This window comes from Artibeus jamaicensis, unplaced genomic scaffold, assembly GCF_021234435.1.
Source record: "Artibeus jamaicensis isolate MK-2021 breed Jamaican fruit bat unplaced genomic scaffold, CSHL_Jam_final contig_3113, whole genome shotgun sequence".
In the NCBI taxonomy this organism is placed as follows: domain Eukaryota; kingdom Metazoa; phylum Chordata; class Mammalia; order Chiroptera; family Phyllostomidae; genus Artibeus; species Artibeus jamaicensis.
The window spans coordinates 2,445,204-2,463,929 of record NW_026521719.1 but is presented as its reverse complement, the minus strand read 5'-3'; the positions used below and the strand labels follow the sequence as shown (position 1 = coordinate 2,463,929).

The 18,726-nt window shown below is 37.6% G+C and overlaps 1 protein-coding gene across 3 annotated transcripts in view; it reads right to left on the bottom strand.

Moving 5' to 3' along the window:
* Window positions 1-18,726, bottom strand: part of NSUN3 (NOP2/Sun RNA methyltransferase 3) — a 103,692-nt gene that overhangs the window by 71,327 nt on the left and 13,639 nt on the right. For all 3 annotated transcript variants that reach the window (XR_008391120.1, XR_008391121.1, XM_053662983.1), the window contains exons 4-5: window positions 6,153-6,307; window positions 4,400-4,521 (exon numbers count right to left, since the gene is read on the bottom strand). Coding sequence is in view for 1 of the 3 variants with exons in the window: in XM_053662983.1 (XP_053518958.1) it covers window positions 4,400-4,521; window positions 6,153-6,307 (277 nt within the window). In the remaining 2 variants the exon portion in view is untranslated. The remainder of the gene's footprint in view (window positions 1-4,399; window positions 4,522-6,152; window positions 6,308-18,726) is intronic.

The following is an 18,726-nucleotide window of genomic DNA, read 5'->3' as shown; positions in this document are numbered from 1 at the left end:
TTCCAGTAAGTTTATCATACTAAAATACCCTGTTAGATTCCTATTTTTATGATTATATATATTATCTATTCTATACATACATAAATTTTTTATTTGACAGCAAGAAACTTCTGATAAATAGTGTCTATTTTCATTGAAGTATCACATTCACAAAAATATGTATAAGATTAATATTTGGTTGTAGAGTGCTTGGTTGTAGAATATACTGTTTTCAAAAGTTAAAATTCTGAATACTATGCAGGCTGCCTACTTAATGTAAATATGAATTATTTATGATAAGGTAAATGAGTATATAGCCATGGAGAACATAAAGTATATTTGAGCACCGTAACTGTCAGAAGACAAAAGTGGATACTAGTCTTGTCTTTGACAAAATAGCACAATCAAGAAGTTTTCCTTACTTGCCTCTCAAATATTCTTCCACTCCTGAAGACCACTTGTGAGGGCCACCTTTTGTCCACAATATGAGGCTAGGCAATATTTGTTTGCTCCCTTTCTAACTGTTCTTTGCAAATGCCAATGAGGATCCACACCAATCCTGTATACTCTTGAGGAAACATCATTAATATATCTACTCTCTTGTATATGTTTGCATTTAAAACCTTTTATGTCTTATTGTGGATAAAAGATTGCCTTTTGTTAAAGAAAAGTAATGTGATAACTAGGTGAGGACGATTAAAGGAAGAGAAACTTTTTTGTATGGGATACAGTGTTAGAGCCATTCCTGACCAGAAAAATACTTTAGACTTTCTTCAATTTTTGGAGTCAGAAAATAAAAAAAAAAGAGATTATGGCTGGAATTATTATTTTTCCTTTATCTTTTTTAACACCCCTGATATTTGTAGATATCAAAGAATTAGAACCATTTCCTGTGCCTACAGTTTGGTATCTTGTTTTTTCCCCTTTAACGTTATAATCATACAGCCAGGGGACTCAGAGCTTCCTATGCTTCAAAGTGGCTCCAAAACATCTCATAAAGACCAGGCATCAGAGGCAAGAAATACAGTTTAGCTGCTCAAGGAAAACAATGGGAGATGGCTGGTATGATGGTCTTTCCCAATCACATATGATTACATAAAAACCTACACTTGTTATGATTGTGATGTTCATTTTGTGCCCAGTCAATATGCTACTAAAGTGATGTGGTGCTAAAGCCATTCCTTTGGGGGAGCCAGATAATGGAAGAGAGCAAGAGCCCTATTTGTTAGGGTATGGGAGCCTGGGTATGTGAGCTTTTACATAAATGCATGATCTTCGTGATAATGATTGGAATGCTATATGATGTTAAGGGAAGCATTAAAGGAGGAAAAAACTAAATTAAAACTAAAACCATGCTTTGGTTATGTAAAAGCAATACTAATGAAAATAAATTATGTGAACTGCTTTACATTTATGCCTAATTACCATGCAGCACAATAATGATCATATCATTACTTTTGTTAGATTAACTTTGCTATAAATTTAATTATAGATGGAAATTCTAAATACACAGCCCTTGTAATTTAGTATTTTTAAACAATTATGTACTGACCCCCTTCTATATTTGACAACAAAATATACGATGGGAATAAAAATCATCAGACAACCCCTGCTTCCCTGGGGCTTACAGTCAGGTTGAGGAGAGAGACAAGTACTGGTCAAATATCAAGCACAGGAACTGATGATACATTTTTTAAAGCAATAGGAAATGCACTGGCCCCAGAAATAAGACACTCACTGTTAAAGTGAGCTTGAGGAGCTCCTCACAATATGGAGGAGTTGGAACACAATAATGCAAGAAGAATCCCAAGACAATAAGGCTAGTGAAATAAAAAGGAACCATATCCTCAAAAGGCTTAAATATCATACTAAGGAATTTGACCTCTTAATGGCAATAGGGAACCACTGAAGGATTTCAAAAAAGAAAATAACAAGATCAGATTTACATTTCAGATCAGATGTGGCTTTACTTAGGGGAGTGAAGTACAGCTGATACCTGGAGATGCTCAGGGCAGTTAGGAGCCAGTTGCAATGACTTAGGTGACAGATGCCGGTGGTTTAGACTAGGTTATTAAAAATTAAGAGAACTGGATGGGCTTGGGACACATGTAACAGGTAAAACTGAAATGTCTTAGTGATAGATTGTGTATGAGTAAGGGGAGATGAAAATGAACTTCTAACTTAGACGAATACACAATGGTACGCACAGCAATTACTGAGATGCAGAAGACAGGAGAGGCAGGTTGGTGGGGTTTCCATCCGATTTTTGTTTTGTCGATGGGGGGTACAGGAGAGCATTGGAAATTATGAGTTCTCTCTTGACAACAGTTATAACTGAGTTTTATGTGTCTGAGCGGCTTCCAAATGGAGATCTCTGATAAGCAATTGAATATATAGGTCTGAGACAGAAGGGAAAGATCTGAGCTTAGACCCATATTTGGGAGACAGCATTTTATACCAGATGAAGTAATCAGATAAATAGAAAAGAGAGAGAACATCAGTAGCCTAAAGAAACACAAAATTTATGGAATGAACTAATTATCTGCAAAAAAAAATAAGTAGAAAAAAAAAACAGCATTATGATCACAAAAATCAAGGGAAGACTATTTTTAAAAGGAAACAAGTAGTCAACAGTCAAGTGCAAGAGGAAGTAAAGATTGGTACAGCCTTTTTAGAGAACAGTTCAATGTATCTGCCAAAATGTCTGATCCTCAATTTCACTTCAAGGAAAATGTTAGTATGTGTATCCAATAAGACAATTTAAAGGATAGTTTGAAAAAGTGAAAAAACAATAAGTACACAAAGTAGATAATAGTGTATGATAAACTGAGCTTACTGAATATTTCACAGTTGAAGAGATACAAGGAAAAGACTTTAAGAAATAGTAAGTACAAAAAAAAGGCCAAGTTTCAGAACAATACACATACAGTGACAGCAGCTACTTTTTAATGTTTTTCCCAAGGGGTGTGTGTGTGTGTGTGTGTATGTAGTTGTAAGAAAAGCTATAGAAAAAATTAAAAGACTATACATCAAACTTAGGTGTAATAGTTAACCCTGTGAACAAAGCTGTCATTTGATTCTTTCTTTGGCCAGTAAAAGGGGGGCTTTTACTGCACTTGTATTATCTGACTATATCACAATGAATTGTTACAAAGTGGGAAGAAAGCAGTAGCAAGAATATAAAACATAGAAAGCTTAGTAATGAACAGGAAGAAAAAGAAGTAAAGAAAGAATTGTTTATTATAGACAGAAGAAAAAGAATATTCTCAGAAAGTCTAACTGCCTACTCAAAACTTAAAAAAAGTTGAGGTCATAATGCTAATAAGCCATCATAAGATTCATTGTCTGTTGTGAGGTGTGAGGTCTAACAATTTTAAGGCCCAGAGTAGCAGAAATAATTAACTAAGAAGGCAGATCAAGAAAGTTTAGGTAAGAAAAGGTGTAGGGCAGAAGGTATGCAACAACCCAAGCGACAGAAGGGAAAGTTAATGAGAATCTTCAAAATATCTTAGGATTATACCATATGAAAGGCTGACACTGGAGGCATACAGTCTGCCAATATGAACTATTTAGAAGAATCCTCTGGTAGACACTACCAAGTCACCATAACAAGTTAACACATCATCTGATACAAGAAGAAGACCACCTATTAGTATTGGTTGTAACGCTTAAGCAATGGCAGATGTTTTTAGTGTGTATCAATCAGAAGTAAGAAGTAAAGCACACTGTCAGCAGTGCACAGAAACTGTTACTCGTTCTCCTTCCATATGTAAGAAGTAGTGAGTGATAACACATCATTTAACTATACTTTAAATATTCCAGAGAATCTGTATTCAGCTTTAAACAATAGGGATTACTTGGGAGTAGAGTGTAAGTAGAAATCTTTTTTGAAACCAGGGCAGTCCCAGAAAGTTTCTGTTAGGAAGGAAACCTAGAATCTTTAGGTGGTCACGTCCTTCTAGAACATTCTTAGAGGGGAGATAGGTACTAACCATTTACTATAACTTCCTAGGAGGCTGATTCATCCACAACAATGTGTTCATTGCAAAAAAAAAAAAAGCATTCTGATCCAAAGCTACATTCTGGTTCAAATTCTGGTGAAAGAACAGGGTGATAAACCCTAAACTTGGGATGGTCCCAGTAAGAAACCAACTATAAACCACAGTAAAATAATTTGTGTCCTTTACAAGGCAATCCACGGTAACACTGTATTTTGCTGACAGGGCAGGGGCAGAAGTAATGTTACAGCATGAGAGCTAAAAGGGAAGAGATTAAGAATTTTCTGGGTGCAGACTTAGAGGAATAACTACTGACAAACACAGGAAACCCTCCACTCGGGGGCTTCCCTGTGCCATGTTTCGTCATGCCTGTTTAAATTATACTAGAAACTGAAATAAATGTTTGTGTTCGTAGTCCTTACCTTAAGAGTTCTATCTGTAGAACAGGCAACTTCCACCTTTGGCTCATCCTACAGGCTGCTTTCTCAGAATCAGAAGAGAACAACCAACTTCGATCATTTGAACATGGGGCATCAACTAACACCTGGAGAGAATGAGGACACAAAATACAAATATGTCGTGAAAATATATCCTCAGACACAAAGTATATACAGAAGCTATGTAAAACACAACCAAAAATAGCAAAAATATTTCTTTTAAAGCCAAAAATACACCATGGTAAATTATTCTTTCTGACATTTCTTTACTAATATTTTAAAGCAAAATTTACTGTGTACTTCCAGTTTTTGAATTTGGTGGTGGGGGCTGGGGAGTGAGAATAAAAGGGCTAAAAGTCTACCAATGTCTAATAATATTTCATATTCTTGACAACTACAGCAAAGCATTTTACAAAAGTGACTCATTTTAAACAGATATTATTATATTTCTGAATTATCAGCATATATTTTTAAGACATTCGTATTTCAATTTCAGTTTACTGAAATGTTCTCTTTTTCTTCAACTATCATACTCTGATATGAAATGTTACTGAATTAGAGTAATACAATGCACATGTTTGTGTTGGGAACCACCCTGCCTGGTTTCAGGAGTTTATCTCCTGGAACCAGGAGATAAGTAAACCCCTTTATGGCTAAGGCTGAGTGAGCCCCTCTGGACCCTAAGGAACTAAGGAGACGAAGCTCATCTCCCTGGCACGAGCGCTGCTTCTGCTTTTTTCATAACCCGCCCCCAATGCTTGATCTGTTAGCCAATGACGGGTAAGATTCCCTAAGACTGGAATGAGCTAAGACAGGCAAGATCACGTGGAGGCCCCAGGGAAGGACTTGGGCGGGCTATGGAGAAAGGGAGTGATGGACCCTCACCCCTCGGCTTTGACGAAGAAGCCTGAGTCCTCATTTCTCCTGATTCCTTAGCTATCTTACTTCCTCTACCTGACTTAATCCTGAAACAATGACAGAGGGCGGTACAGACCTGTGCTTGAAAGGGTGAGCTCCCAGGGTACTCAGGCCTGAGAAAGGATATATAAAATCCTATGAAACCTGCTTTGCTAAGAATGCACTTAGTTCAATGATACAGGCCCGAGCAGGAAATGAATTTGTTTCCCAAAGTTTTGTAGCCCTTTAGCTAATAGACCCTGACTCAGAATAGGCCCTCAGTGGTTCTTTGTCTGCTGTCTATTGTTTGATCCTTAAACTGCCTGACAGTGATTCATGAACTTTACCTGTATTCTTGTGCTAAATGAATCCAATAAAAGCCTGTCTAGGCAAGGGTTGGGGCCTAGAGAGTGCCCAGACCCTTGCCTAGACAAGGGTCTCTCCCCTTGAGAGAGTGGCCAGGCCACCCCTTTTCCTCCACAGAACTCGGTAGTCCGTGTGAATTTGTCTCAAATCTCATCCATGACACCACGGGCACTGCAGGCCAGTATCTGCATCATGTTTGTATACTGATAACATGTGATCTTTTCCTAAGTATCTTTGAAGTCCCTGGAAATAAAATAATTCTATAATCTCCAATCCCAATGTTGCTGCTTCCTTTGACCATGCTGACTGACCAACAAATGAAAACTGCTTCCACATTCACTTTACTAAAATTTCCCAGGGTACTGAAAAATTATTAACAGGCTCTGTCTGGAGTCAGATGGAAAACAACAAAAAAAGCAACATAACAGCAGTATCACTGGGAGTCCATGAGTTTGTCACAATGTAATAGAAATACCTTGTCAAATGTTTCAGGCTGGGCATCTCCCATTTCTCTGCCATCCATTTCAGACACTTTAATTACATTTATCAAAGGCCGTGGAATGAAAGATTCTAATGTCTGCCTCAGCCACCTCAATCTCAGACTATCATATTCATTACAATGAAGATAACCTAAAGATAAAGAATTAAAAAGTTTTAAAATTAATACAATAAAATTGTTAAATTTCTATTTTTGATTGAATAAACTTCAGAAAGAAATATAATTATGTAAAAATAGGGCTCAGAGGTAAATATGATTCTTATCTTTAAAAAATATAAACACATACTACACAAAACATTATAGTTTTGCATATATACCATACTCTGCCATGCATAATGTGTTCCCGTGTATGATGCACACCCATGTTTGTGTGTGTATTATACATGGGATTATTATGTCCACAGTGTGTAATCATTATCCCTATGTATAATGGATGTCCTTATTTTTCCCTAAAAAAATTAGGCAAAAAAATGCACATCGTACATGGCAAAATATGGTAGCTTGTCAGAAGCTCTCAATATTTACTCAGTCAAATTTAATTTTGGAGGTGAAAATTTGTAATATACAATGAATACCTCAGTTCCCCCCTAAAGCTCTTAAGGGTAAATGACATAATCTATTAAATATGTTGAGCTCCATCCAAGACAGAATACCTTCATTTTAAATAAAGGAAGATATGCAGTATGCAGAAAAAAGCACGTAAAGTGCAATTAGCACTGTGGTTAGAAAGACATGGGCTCAGATTATGAGCTGTTAGACTTTGGTGGGTACCATACACAGCATGGTCATGCTAAACACATAGTCATGCTAAACACCTGGGGCAGGATGGGGAAAGATAATGCACGTGCTGTGATGTACACATTACATGGTGTGCTACATGGTGTGCCTCGTGCAAGAGAGCACACGATTTAGAACTTAATGTTTCTTTCTAGAATTTTCCATTTAATATTTTCAGACCATGGTTGACCACGGGTAACTGAAAGCACAGAGAAAATGTGGAGAAGGGGAAACTACTTTACAGAAGGCAAAGCAGTTCTTAGCAAATAGTTCTGTCCCTAATAAAAGATGTTTTGATTTTTCTTTATTTGAATATATATTTATTATACTATAAATTATATAACATAGTTATACTACATTTAAATACAAGCACATTTCCTAAAAACTAATTAAAGTATAAAGGAAATATAAAAAAACACTGGAAACTGTCTTCATATACCTTCCATTTAACATTTTGATAAATGACTATACTGTAGCTCTTCATTATATACCAGCAGATAAAATTTACATGAATGGAATCATGTATTTGTGATGTCATTTTTTTCACCTCATTCTTTATCTACCCTGTGCACCAACTGCCCAACTCCTCCATCAAAAGCAACCTATACAATTATTTATATACTCAGGATTATATTTACACACTTCTCTGCCCAGTTACTCTCCACATATGCCAACACTTTAAAGAAATTACCATCAAGTCAATTGGTAGAGACAGAATTTTTAAAGGCTGCTAAGCTGTGCATGGAATAACCTGTCATCTTATTCAACTATTACCAACAGTTGGACATTCACACTGTTGTCGGTAGTATCATCCAATAAATATATTGGATGAAATATATATTTTCATAATGTGCTTTTACTATTAGGGGATAGTACCAGAGGAATGGATAGGTTTGGGTAGAGAAGTGATTAGTTTTAGTAAATACTACCATGTCCTTCCACTAAACTCCCAAAAGTGTTATTATTAGTCTGATGTGGAATGTGATGCTGTATTATAACCCTTGATCTCAACAACTGAACATCTTTTCATTTGCCTATTCACCATTTGGTTTTGCTTTTCTGTCTAGTGCCTACTCTCATCTTTTGCCCTTTTTTTAATTGCACTCTTTATATTTTTCTTATTAACAAGTAAGACATATATTATGGATATTAATCCTTTATCTGCCATCTGATTTGTAAATGTTTCCTAAATTGTCTTCTGAATTTATTTGGAGTATCTTTTTTAATATACAAGTTTCTTAGTTTTTTAGTAGTCAGTCATATCACTGTTATAATTTCTAGCTTTAGGGTCTTATTTAAGGTGGTCTTTTCACTATTAGATTTTCATTTCATTAAATAAACATTCAAGCAGATCACAACTGTCATCAGCCTACACAGCTTAACCAACAGGGCAGGGTGAGACATTCCTCTTTCACGGAAGGCCTTGTGATGGTTACACAAATGGTAATTCAGGTTCAAGAAGATAATATTGGACAGGTGAAGGAGCTGTCCTAACTTATCTGCCTCACATCCCACAGGTGCCAACACTTCACACCAACACCTCTTCTAACAACTCCATAGGCACGGTTTCCAGGGTCCCCACAACAGACAAGCTCAATTACAAGAATCACTGCACTCAGAAGAGTTCAAAGTACGGCAAACCCCTCCAGGGTTTATTTATTCTTTCTCCCAGTGCACATGCATTTTACCAATTAGGGTCATTTTTATCATCACTTTTATCATAAGCAATGTTGCCTGGTAACACAGTGATAATCTCTGTCTGGTTACCAGGGAAACAAAGCAAGAGAACTAAAGGCAAAATTCTAACATAGAGGGGTAAAATTTTTGTAAACACTTTGCTCAGGTATATATATGTATGTACAAACGTGTATGTGTGTGTATACATCTTTATATATCTATACATGTGTTGATTTCTTCTGATTGTTGCTCCACTGTTAAAACCTTTCAATTGACTTCCCATCATCCACTATATAAAATTCAAACACCTAGCTTTTAATTCTAGGTCTGTAATAGTAAAACCTTAACACAACCTTTCAATTTGAACATCTCACTATTTCACCAACATACTCTGTGTTCCATCAAACTTGACCAAGTAGTCCATTTCTCAAACATATTTTGTACCTCTACTGTAGACTTACCATTTTCTTAGATGAGAGGTATCCATATGTGCTGCTTTTCTACTATCAGGACTCCAAATTTCTACATGGCAAGAGCTCATGAGATGGCATCAATTTTGTTTGAAAGGGAGGAAGCAGAAAATAAACTTAAAACTGCATTTGCACAGGTAGAAAAATTTCTATTGTGTAGTTTACATGTTTATTTTGGATAGTTTTTGGAGGATTCACTAATGCAGCTTATGGATAGGTATCTAAAAGTTCTCATCTCAGCCTGGCATCACTAGAACACAATCTAAGACAAATCTTTATGTTACCAAAAGGGTACAATCTCAGGAAAGCATGAGTGAAAGAAAAAAGACAAAGGAAGTGAATCATTCAAGGAGGGAGCACTAATATAAGAGGGTTTTTAATCAAACTTTGCTTATTCTCTCAAGATAGGTCTATAGCTTGAAATTACTGATCTTGGAAGAAACTGTGCGGTTTAGTGGAGTAGCAAGAAAAAACAATCTGCTGATTTCTTCCTCTCTCCTGCCTTTCATTGGTTAATTGTCCCTTCCAAGTGTTGATAACTCCCACACACTGGGTTTGTGCTACCAGGCCCTCCCAGGCAAATGCTAAGGAAGCCAGAGCTTCCCCAAAGTGAGGTATAGCAAGCTCTCGGGCTGGTAACCTCTGCTTGTCAGCTGGCACACATTAGCAGCGCCTCAGTTCATGGCAGTGGTACCACAGCAGCAGACACCTGCAGGTAGTGTTTCTCCAGTCTGGAGACAATCCAAATCAGCTTATTTTGAGATGAAGGGTGGAAAGAAATGTAAGGCCATACAAATCTGTGTGGTTCATAAACTGGAGCCAAGACAGCCCTCTGAAGTTATTCCTTTTCTCTACCACTGCTTACCAGATACTGAGGGTGGAGAAGAAAGCATGCCTTAATTATCTTCAATTTCATTTCTCCCTTTTTTGGTTTAAATATTTTACATTCTATTCCTATTTTCCTAGTAGTAACTCTGAAGACTTTAACATGGATATGTAAAGAATAAAATCTAAATTAAGTCAGTCTTCACCATTTTCCTAAAGGATACAAGTATCTTATAATAATTCCAAAATAAGATACTATTGTTATTATATGAGGTCCGTCCAGAAAAAGTCCAGCTATTGTTAATATAATGAGAATGGTTTGGGTGACATAGATGTAATCTGGCAGCCAAGGAGAGTGGATTGGAATGTGCATGGGTGAACAATGACAACTTCACTGTACTAGTCAGTGGGGGTGTGGTAGACACCACTGAGTGAACATGTGTACTGTGTGGCCTTTACATTCAGAATGACTGAGTGAGTAGAGCAATGAATCTGTATCAGATTTTGAACATTCCTCTGCAGAAACTGTTTGGATGATTCAGAAGGCTGCGGCTATGGGCATCTGGTGATTGGCAGCTCCATCACGACAACGTACCTGCTCATGCATCACACCTCGTGTAGAATTTTTGGGTGAAATCACCCAATCAAATCACCCCCTACAGTCCAGATTTGATACTCTGCTACTTCTGGCTTTTCCCAAAAGTAAAATCACCTTTGAAAGGGATGAGATTTCAAACCGTTCATGAGATTCAGGAAAATACAAGGGGGCAGCTCATGGCAACTGGGAGAACTGTGTGAGGTCCCAAGGTGTCTACCGTGAAGGGGACTGGGGCATCATCGTCCTATGTATGATGTTTCTTGTACATTGTATCTTCTTCAATAATGTCTCTATTTTTCATATTACATGGGTGGATACCTTCTGGACAGACCTCATATATGTGGGTTTTACTTGGGCTTACATTTTTTAAATGCACAAAACACTAATATCATTGGCTTCTACAGTCAATGCCTGTTAGATTTTCCCACCTTCTTTGCTCTTTCCACCTTCTTTGCTCTTTACTTTTTGGTGTCTTCTATCTTCCAACTGAGACAGAGCTTCCTTTTTCCTGGAACACATCCTTCAGAATTGCTGGTGGCAAACTCTGACATGCTCTCTCTTTATGTAAAAGAAAACTTTTGCTTTTCCCAGATATTTAGTTGACTATATTTTGGGATTTGCAGTTATCTTTTCTTAACCCACTGACAATATCATTCCTCTAAATGCTGGTTTCCATCATTATACTCAACTATGAACTCTTAGTCTGTTGTTCCTTTGAAGATTAAATGTCTTCTCTGGCTGCAATTAAGGTCTTTTTATTTTCAGTGTTCTGCAACTTCACTATAATGCTGTATATTGGCTTAATTGTGGTTATAAATTTTTAGAGAGTATTTCTTGTCTTCCCCACCACCAAAGCTGACAGTTTTCCTTTCAGTCCTTCGAGAGGACAATTTTTTCCTATTTACCATACATGGAGGGAAAGCACTTTTATTTAATTTAATCTTATATGCTCTACTTGGACAGGCTCTGGCTTAGTCTTCTATTCCTGCATTTAATGAATTATTAAAAAATCAGCATGCAAGTTTTTCAGGTTAAGCAAATGTGCTCAAGTCAAAAGCCAAATTCAATGATCAATGTACCTTCTAGGTCCCCAGTATCTCTTAGATTTTGGCCACCAAGTATTTGGAGATGATTAAAACTCTAAAAAAATGTTTTTGTCTTTCTCTAATATTATATCCTACATTTATTGGTGATTTTCAGCAAGAGGGTAGGTTATGGTACTGAGTCTGTCATACCTAACAAAACAGAAGTCTTAGTCATTTCTATATCCCTCACAGCTCTATATCTACCATTCAATGCCTTGCACATAGTATGTGCTCACTAAATATGGCAGAGTTGATTTGAAAAATGCCATAATAAAGCTATGTAAATATAATAAAAATACTTAAATTACTACAACTGAAAATCAGCTGACTAAACTTTTAAAGCATGCAGTATAAGGCATTACAACCCAAGTTTCATGTAGATACTAAGATTTATACACCAACATAGAATGATTTTCATGCCTAGATTGTCAAGAGAAATGGAATCTTGGTATTTTTTCATCTACGGAATAAAGTGGGTGAATTTAATAAATTCCTGAGTAATTAAGGCCTCACATCAGTGCATGGCAGCTTTTGTCCATGAAAAGGACCTGAAACTAAGTTTCATCAATTTATTTTAGTACACCTAACTTAGAAAAAAATTGTTTATTTTCAGTTCTGCTAATTATTCCCTAGTTCCACTGGCCATAACAAGATTTTTTCATTGAATTTATTGCGGTGACATTGGTTAATAAAATTATACAGGTTTCAGGGGTACAATTCTATAACACACCATCTGTTTACCGTATTGTGTGTTCACCATCCCAAGTCAAGTCTCCTTCCATCACCACTTACCCCCTCTTCACCCTCTCCTACTCTCCCATTTCTCTTTTCCTCATAACCACCATACTGTTGTCTATGAGGCTTTTATTTTTATGTTTGCTTAATCCCTTCTTTTTTCACCCAGCACCCATACTCCCTCCCCTCTGACAGCTATCAGTCTGTTCTGTGTATCTGTGAGCCTGTTTCTGTTTTGTTTGTTAGATTATTTTGTTCATTACGTTCCCCACATAAATGAAATGATATGGTACTTGTCTTTCCCTGACTGGCTTATTTCACTTAGCATAATATTCCCCAGATCCATTTACACTGTGACAAAAGGTAAGATTCCCTTTTTTTTTATGGCCAAGTAGTATACCATTGTGTAAATGCAGCACAGCTTTTTAATCCACTTATCTACTAATGGGCACTTGGCTGCTTCCAAAGTTTTGCTTTGAAAATAACACTGCAGTGAACATAGAGGTGCTTATTTCTTTCAAATTTGGTTTCTGCAAATATATTCCTAGAAGTGGAATCACTGGGCCATAAAGCAGTTCCATTTTCAATTTAAAAACAGGCATATGGAGAATGGAATAGAATAGAGAGCACAGAATTAAACCCGTGCCTTTATCATCGATTAATTACTGACAAAGGAGGCAAGAATATACAATGGGATAAGGACACCCTATTCAGAAAATGGGACAGATATGCATAAAAAATAAAACTAGACTACCTTCTTAAATTGTGCACAAGACTAAACTCAAAATGGATTCAAGACTTAAATATTAGACTTGAAACCATAAAACTTCTAGAAGAAAACATAGGCAGTAAAATCTTGGGTTTTTCTAGTAGCAATACTTTTTCTGATGTACCTACTCGGTAAAAAGGAACAAAAGAAAAAATAAACAAGTAGGACCACATCAAACTACAAAGCTTTTGCACAGTAAAGGAAACCATCAACAAAATGGAAAGTCAACCCACTGAACGAGAGGCCGCATTCTCCAATGATACATCTGATAAGAGGTTAATATTCAAAGTTTATAAAGAACTCATATAACTCAATACCAAAACAAACAAACCAATTAAAATATGGGAAAAGGAACCCTGGCTGGTGTGTCTCAGTAGAATGAGTGCTGGCCTGTGAACCTAAAGGTCACTGGTTTGACACCCTATCAGGACATGCGCCTGGGTTGCAGGCCAGGTCCCTAGTTGGGGGTGTGCGAGAGGCAACTGATCAAGGTATCTCTCATACACTAGTGTTTCTCTCCCTCTTTTTCTCCCTCCCTTCCCCTCTCTCTAAAAATTAATAAATAAGTATAAGCTTTAAAATAAATAAAATGCAAATAAAAGATGGGCAAAGGACCTGAATAGACACTTCTCCAAAGAAGACATACAGATGGCCAATAGACATGAAAAGATGCTCAATGTCACTAATCATCAGAGAAATGCAAATTAAAACCACAATATGGTATCATTTCACACCTGTCAGAATAGCTATCGTCAAAAAATAAAATAAAATCAACAAACAATATTGGTGAGGACGTGGAGAAAAAGGAATCCTCCTGTACTGCTGGTGGGAATACAGATTGATACAGCTACTGTGTAAAGTAGTGTGAAGATACCTCATAATATCATTGTTTTATATGTCCTCCCAATGTAAAAATTGGAATAATGATACTATCCACATAGTGAAAGTGCTGTAATGGCTATAAGATTCTCTGAGCTACCTGGAAACAGTGTAATAAATTCACACAAAAAAACTAAAACAGTAATAATGAATTTGTTAAGCAGTGGTAGAAAACAGATTAAAATACTCCTGGGAGTACAAACATGTTAAGATTCTGGTTTATGAAGCACCTGTTATGGAATGAGAACAGTGCTAGCTGCTACTGACACAACAGTAAGCCTCAAAGAGCTGTCTAATGGAGGGTGCTGGACAACACAGCAGTTGAGTGACAGCTGGAGACTGCTTAACAGAGGCAACAGCTAATATGTGAGCGAAAACTTGAGTTCAGATCCTAGCTCTGTCACTCACCTAGGGCTTTTCGGTTAACTTCTTTTTGTCTCAGTTTCATTTTTAAAATGGAGAAAATGATGCCCAAATAAGCAGCTGCACAGTTCAGTAAGATCATACAAACCAGTGGTAGTCACATTGTGTTCCTCAGAGCCCTATGTCTTCAGAAAGATATTTACAAGGAGATTTGATGTAAGACGCCGGAAGCAGAGACTAATAAAAATATTTGAGAAACACAGATTTATGCAATGTGATCCCTATAGTCCTCGGCACATACTGTATGTTCCAAAATGCTTATTATTTTTATTTTTATTATTACCCCAAAGAAGATACACCTAATTCAGGGAAGAATGGAAAGGAGTTAGCAAGGGAGAAAGAGGGGATACATAGTACCTATAGGGTGTGAAGGAGGCTGGAAGGAAGGCAAGAGCAATTCAGTAAAGAAAGGAGTCTTTCTAATATTCTCCACCACCAAAAACTAACTTGATGCCAAAAAGATACCACAAATAACAAAACGAATTTCATGCCTGGAGAGCCATAACCCTTAGCAAGAAAAGTGATCAAGCATCTCAAAGGCTGTGTTGACTAAAAATAAACAAAAAACAATGGATAGTCCATTGCTGTGCTAACAGGTGGGAGTGTTACAATTGGTGTTTAGCTAGATATTGAGAAGGGGAGCAACAGAAATTAGACACTGAGATTAATAAACTGGGGGACATGAGCCTTGCTCACTTATCCAGGAAGCTATAGCTTCCCAGGGGGTTACAGTATTGCTCCAACAAGTGGATTAATGCTCCTCCCTTCCCCATTTCTATACCAGATTGTTGGGAAGATGTAGGGAGAGGTACTGGACCATAGAGGCCTATCAGTCTAACTAGGAGGTTTAAACCCACCCCAAGCCCATGAAAGCCTGGGAAATTGATTGGTCATTCTGAAAAGGCAACTGGTCCGTCCCAAGCCCAAGCTAATATCCCAGGAGAACAAAGAAGCTATCTTGCTCTTTCTCTCCCACTTGGTAATGCACTGGCCCCGTGTATTCCCATGTTCTCTCTCCACTTTCTCGTCCTGAGGCCTTGGAAGCTACTTGGCCAGCAGCCATGAGGACTTTGCTACCAGATCAGGCAAAGTCCAAGCTAAGCTAGCCGGATGGGGACTGAGACTGCTTAGCAGCTTCCTGAGGTCTCCAAAGGACTAAGCTTTAATACACAGCAAAAACGCTGGACACTGGTTTTTGTCTTGGCATTGCTAAGGACAAGTTTGAACTTTTTCCATGCTAAGACAGAGGAATATGGGACATTAGGAAGTCAGGAGGGCAATTCCCTTAATTGTACATCTTCAATAAATCACACTACAGAGCCACGTCCTTCTGTGCAGGTGTCAGTAAATTCTTTTCCTTAAGACACCTCAAGAATCCCACTTCCACTGATAACAGGAGCAGGTAGACCAAGAGAGAAGTAGAATAATTTTTTAAATCAACCTAAAACATAAGCTTTTTAATTATTCAAAGCTTGAGCCTCTTGGCCCAGAAAAAAGGCCAGTACTAATCTAGAGGAATGTGTGTATAAATGCCCATTAAGCAAAGCCATCATTTTAAGTTGTGCTTATAAATGCTTTGATTAGCACTGCTTCTGCATTCCAAATTCAAGCACTGTAGCTAACCTAATATGGGATTTGAGCATCAGCATGAAGACATCTGGGCTTCTTAGTAAACCATTATCATTAGTCCTACTTAGATGAAAAGCTTCTTTACTTGGAACACTGCCTGTAGTTCATTGTCCTTGATGTAAGGACAGGAAGATTCTTCTCCAATTCAAAGTCCTAGAATATATCAGTTTGCCTTTGGGTTCCTAATCGCCTTCAAATCACCTTCCCTATATAAGCATGTAAAATATTAACAGGGATAATTTAAGATTAAAATGCCCTCACTTCAAAGTGGTGTCCTAAATTGACATTTCTCTTCCATCTTTTGCAATACTAAAAATTCTACTTTCAAAACGAATGTAAGAGAGAAAAGAAGAACCCTCACTGTAAGGAGCAGAGTGAAAGACCAGTACTCCTATGACACATGATTCCGTAAAGCTTTGCTCAAATTAAAAAAATAGTAAGATAACTTTAAAAATAACATTTTGTTGTTTGTTGTGGACTGCTCTGCCTGGTTTCAGGAACTGTAACCATAACCCTCCCAACCCCCCCCACCCCCCTCCCACCCCAGAGCCTAAGGATTAGCAAGTGACCTCTGGAATGCAAGCCACAGGAGACAAGGTCTGTCTCTGGTAGCAAACGCTGCCTCATTTTCTTCTCTTCCCCCAAAGCATGGTGGGAAGTCCATGACAGGTAAGTCTCCTCACAGCAGGGGGGGAAAGGGGGCAACCTAAGCCAGTCTCGACTACTGGAGAGGCCATCATGGAAGGACTGGAGGGGCTGCAACAAACAGCAAATAATAGACCCATGCCCTCAGGCTATGTAACCATAGCCCAAGTTCCCCACTTCCTCTGGGAGAAGTGCTTCCTGGCTCTAATCCACTTAAGCCTGAATACCTGATAAGGAAATGTGTAGCTCCTTACCTTGGTAAAGGGTGTCTGGGGATAAATCTGGCATCACAAAGAATTCCTGATAAACCTGTGAAATCTGCTCTGCTAAGAGTGTTTTCATTCATCTGATAAGGGTCAGAGCAGGAAATGAGTATGTCTCCCAAAGTTTCTGCAAAACCCCCTTTCCTGATATTGACTCAGACTAAGCCCTCAGATTTCTTTGAAATGTTATCTACTGTTTGATACTTGCCACCCTGTGTTCCTGTGTATTACAACCCAATGAAAGCCCTTGGAGGAAGGGGCTCAAGGCCTTTTTCCCCTGAGAAACTGGCCACCTCCCCTCCCCAAACAGACCATGTCTTGTCTTGTTTCCTTTCATCTGTGGCAGACGGGGGGGACTTGTGGAAAAAGTCATCCCCACAGTTATGTCTTATATAAAATATAGCAACCTTCACTATCAGAGTTTTAACCACAATTCTGAAACACACAGGATGTTTTCTCCTAAATACACAGTTAACTGATGTATTTGTACCAATGCCTAGCACAATTGGATTCACAGTTCTCGTAAAAATTTTTATAATCGTTTCCAACAGGAATGCTCTCAAATGGAGATGTAAGTCAGCAGTCTTCAAAATGGGATATGCATGGCCTGGGGACTCAAACAACTTTCTACTGGACGTGTGGACTTGGACAGTTTTTAAAACAATCAACTTTCAGATCAACTTCCTAGAGGAGGAGAAGCCAGCCTTGAGTCAGGACACTTCCATTCACAATGGTCCCTTCACCAACTTCGCACATGAGGAGCAAACTTCCCACCCATCTAGTATCTTATTACTGAAAATTGTGCCAGGATGTAGAAACCTCCACGTCACCAAAGTTCAACACATTAGTGCCTTGGCTGAGAAAGTGAATGATTTTAACAACTAAGCAATAAACACAGACTTCTGTAATTAAGATGGCTCCAATCCTCTGCCTTCAACAAAACAAACAAACAAAAACATGAACCTACGGAATGCTCAGCTAGTTGATAATTAAAATAAGGCTTGATGAAAGATAACTGTGTGATTTAAGATTATAACTCGGGGAGTTTAAAAAACTAGTGAAACTACTATATCACACAACTTCCACTATTTCCATTTTGTATCTATGTGAGCAAAAGCATTTGCATCTATAAAAACAAAACCATCAAACAAAAACCAGACAAAATTGATGCAAACCCTGTCTCATTTAACTGTAAGTAATTCACCCAGGAAAACTTAAAGTAATTTTTTTAAAGTCCCATGGCCTCCTTAGGAAAATAATTATGATGAATGTTGACTAATTACTTTTAACAAATATTTATGCAAATGTACATTACATTTCATCATTTTCGTACTAATAATAATGGTAATGACAATTAAAAGAACTAACAAGCAAAACAGAGACAGACTCATAGAGAGCAAGCTGACAGCTCTGGGGGAAGGATGATGACAGGGATAAAGAAATCTAGTGAAAGAGAAAAAGAGAAAGAGAAATCATGGACTTGGACAATACTGTGGTGACTATAAAGAGGAGAGGCACAGGTGGAGGTGTTGGAGGGTATAGGTGAATAAATGGTAATGGAAAAAGTACAGTAAAAGTAAGCTATTGAAAATATTTTAACAAAAATAAATATAAATAAAATTCACATCAATTCTAAAAAAAAAATAACTTTTAACTCTGTTAGAATTGCATTGCCCAATACTACATCCACTCACTGCATATGTCTATGAGCACTTACAATGCGGCTGGTCCAAAATGAAATGTTTGTAAGTGTAAAACACACACTAATTTTGGAG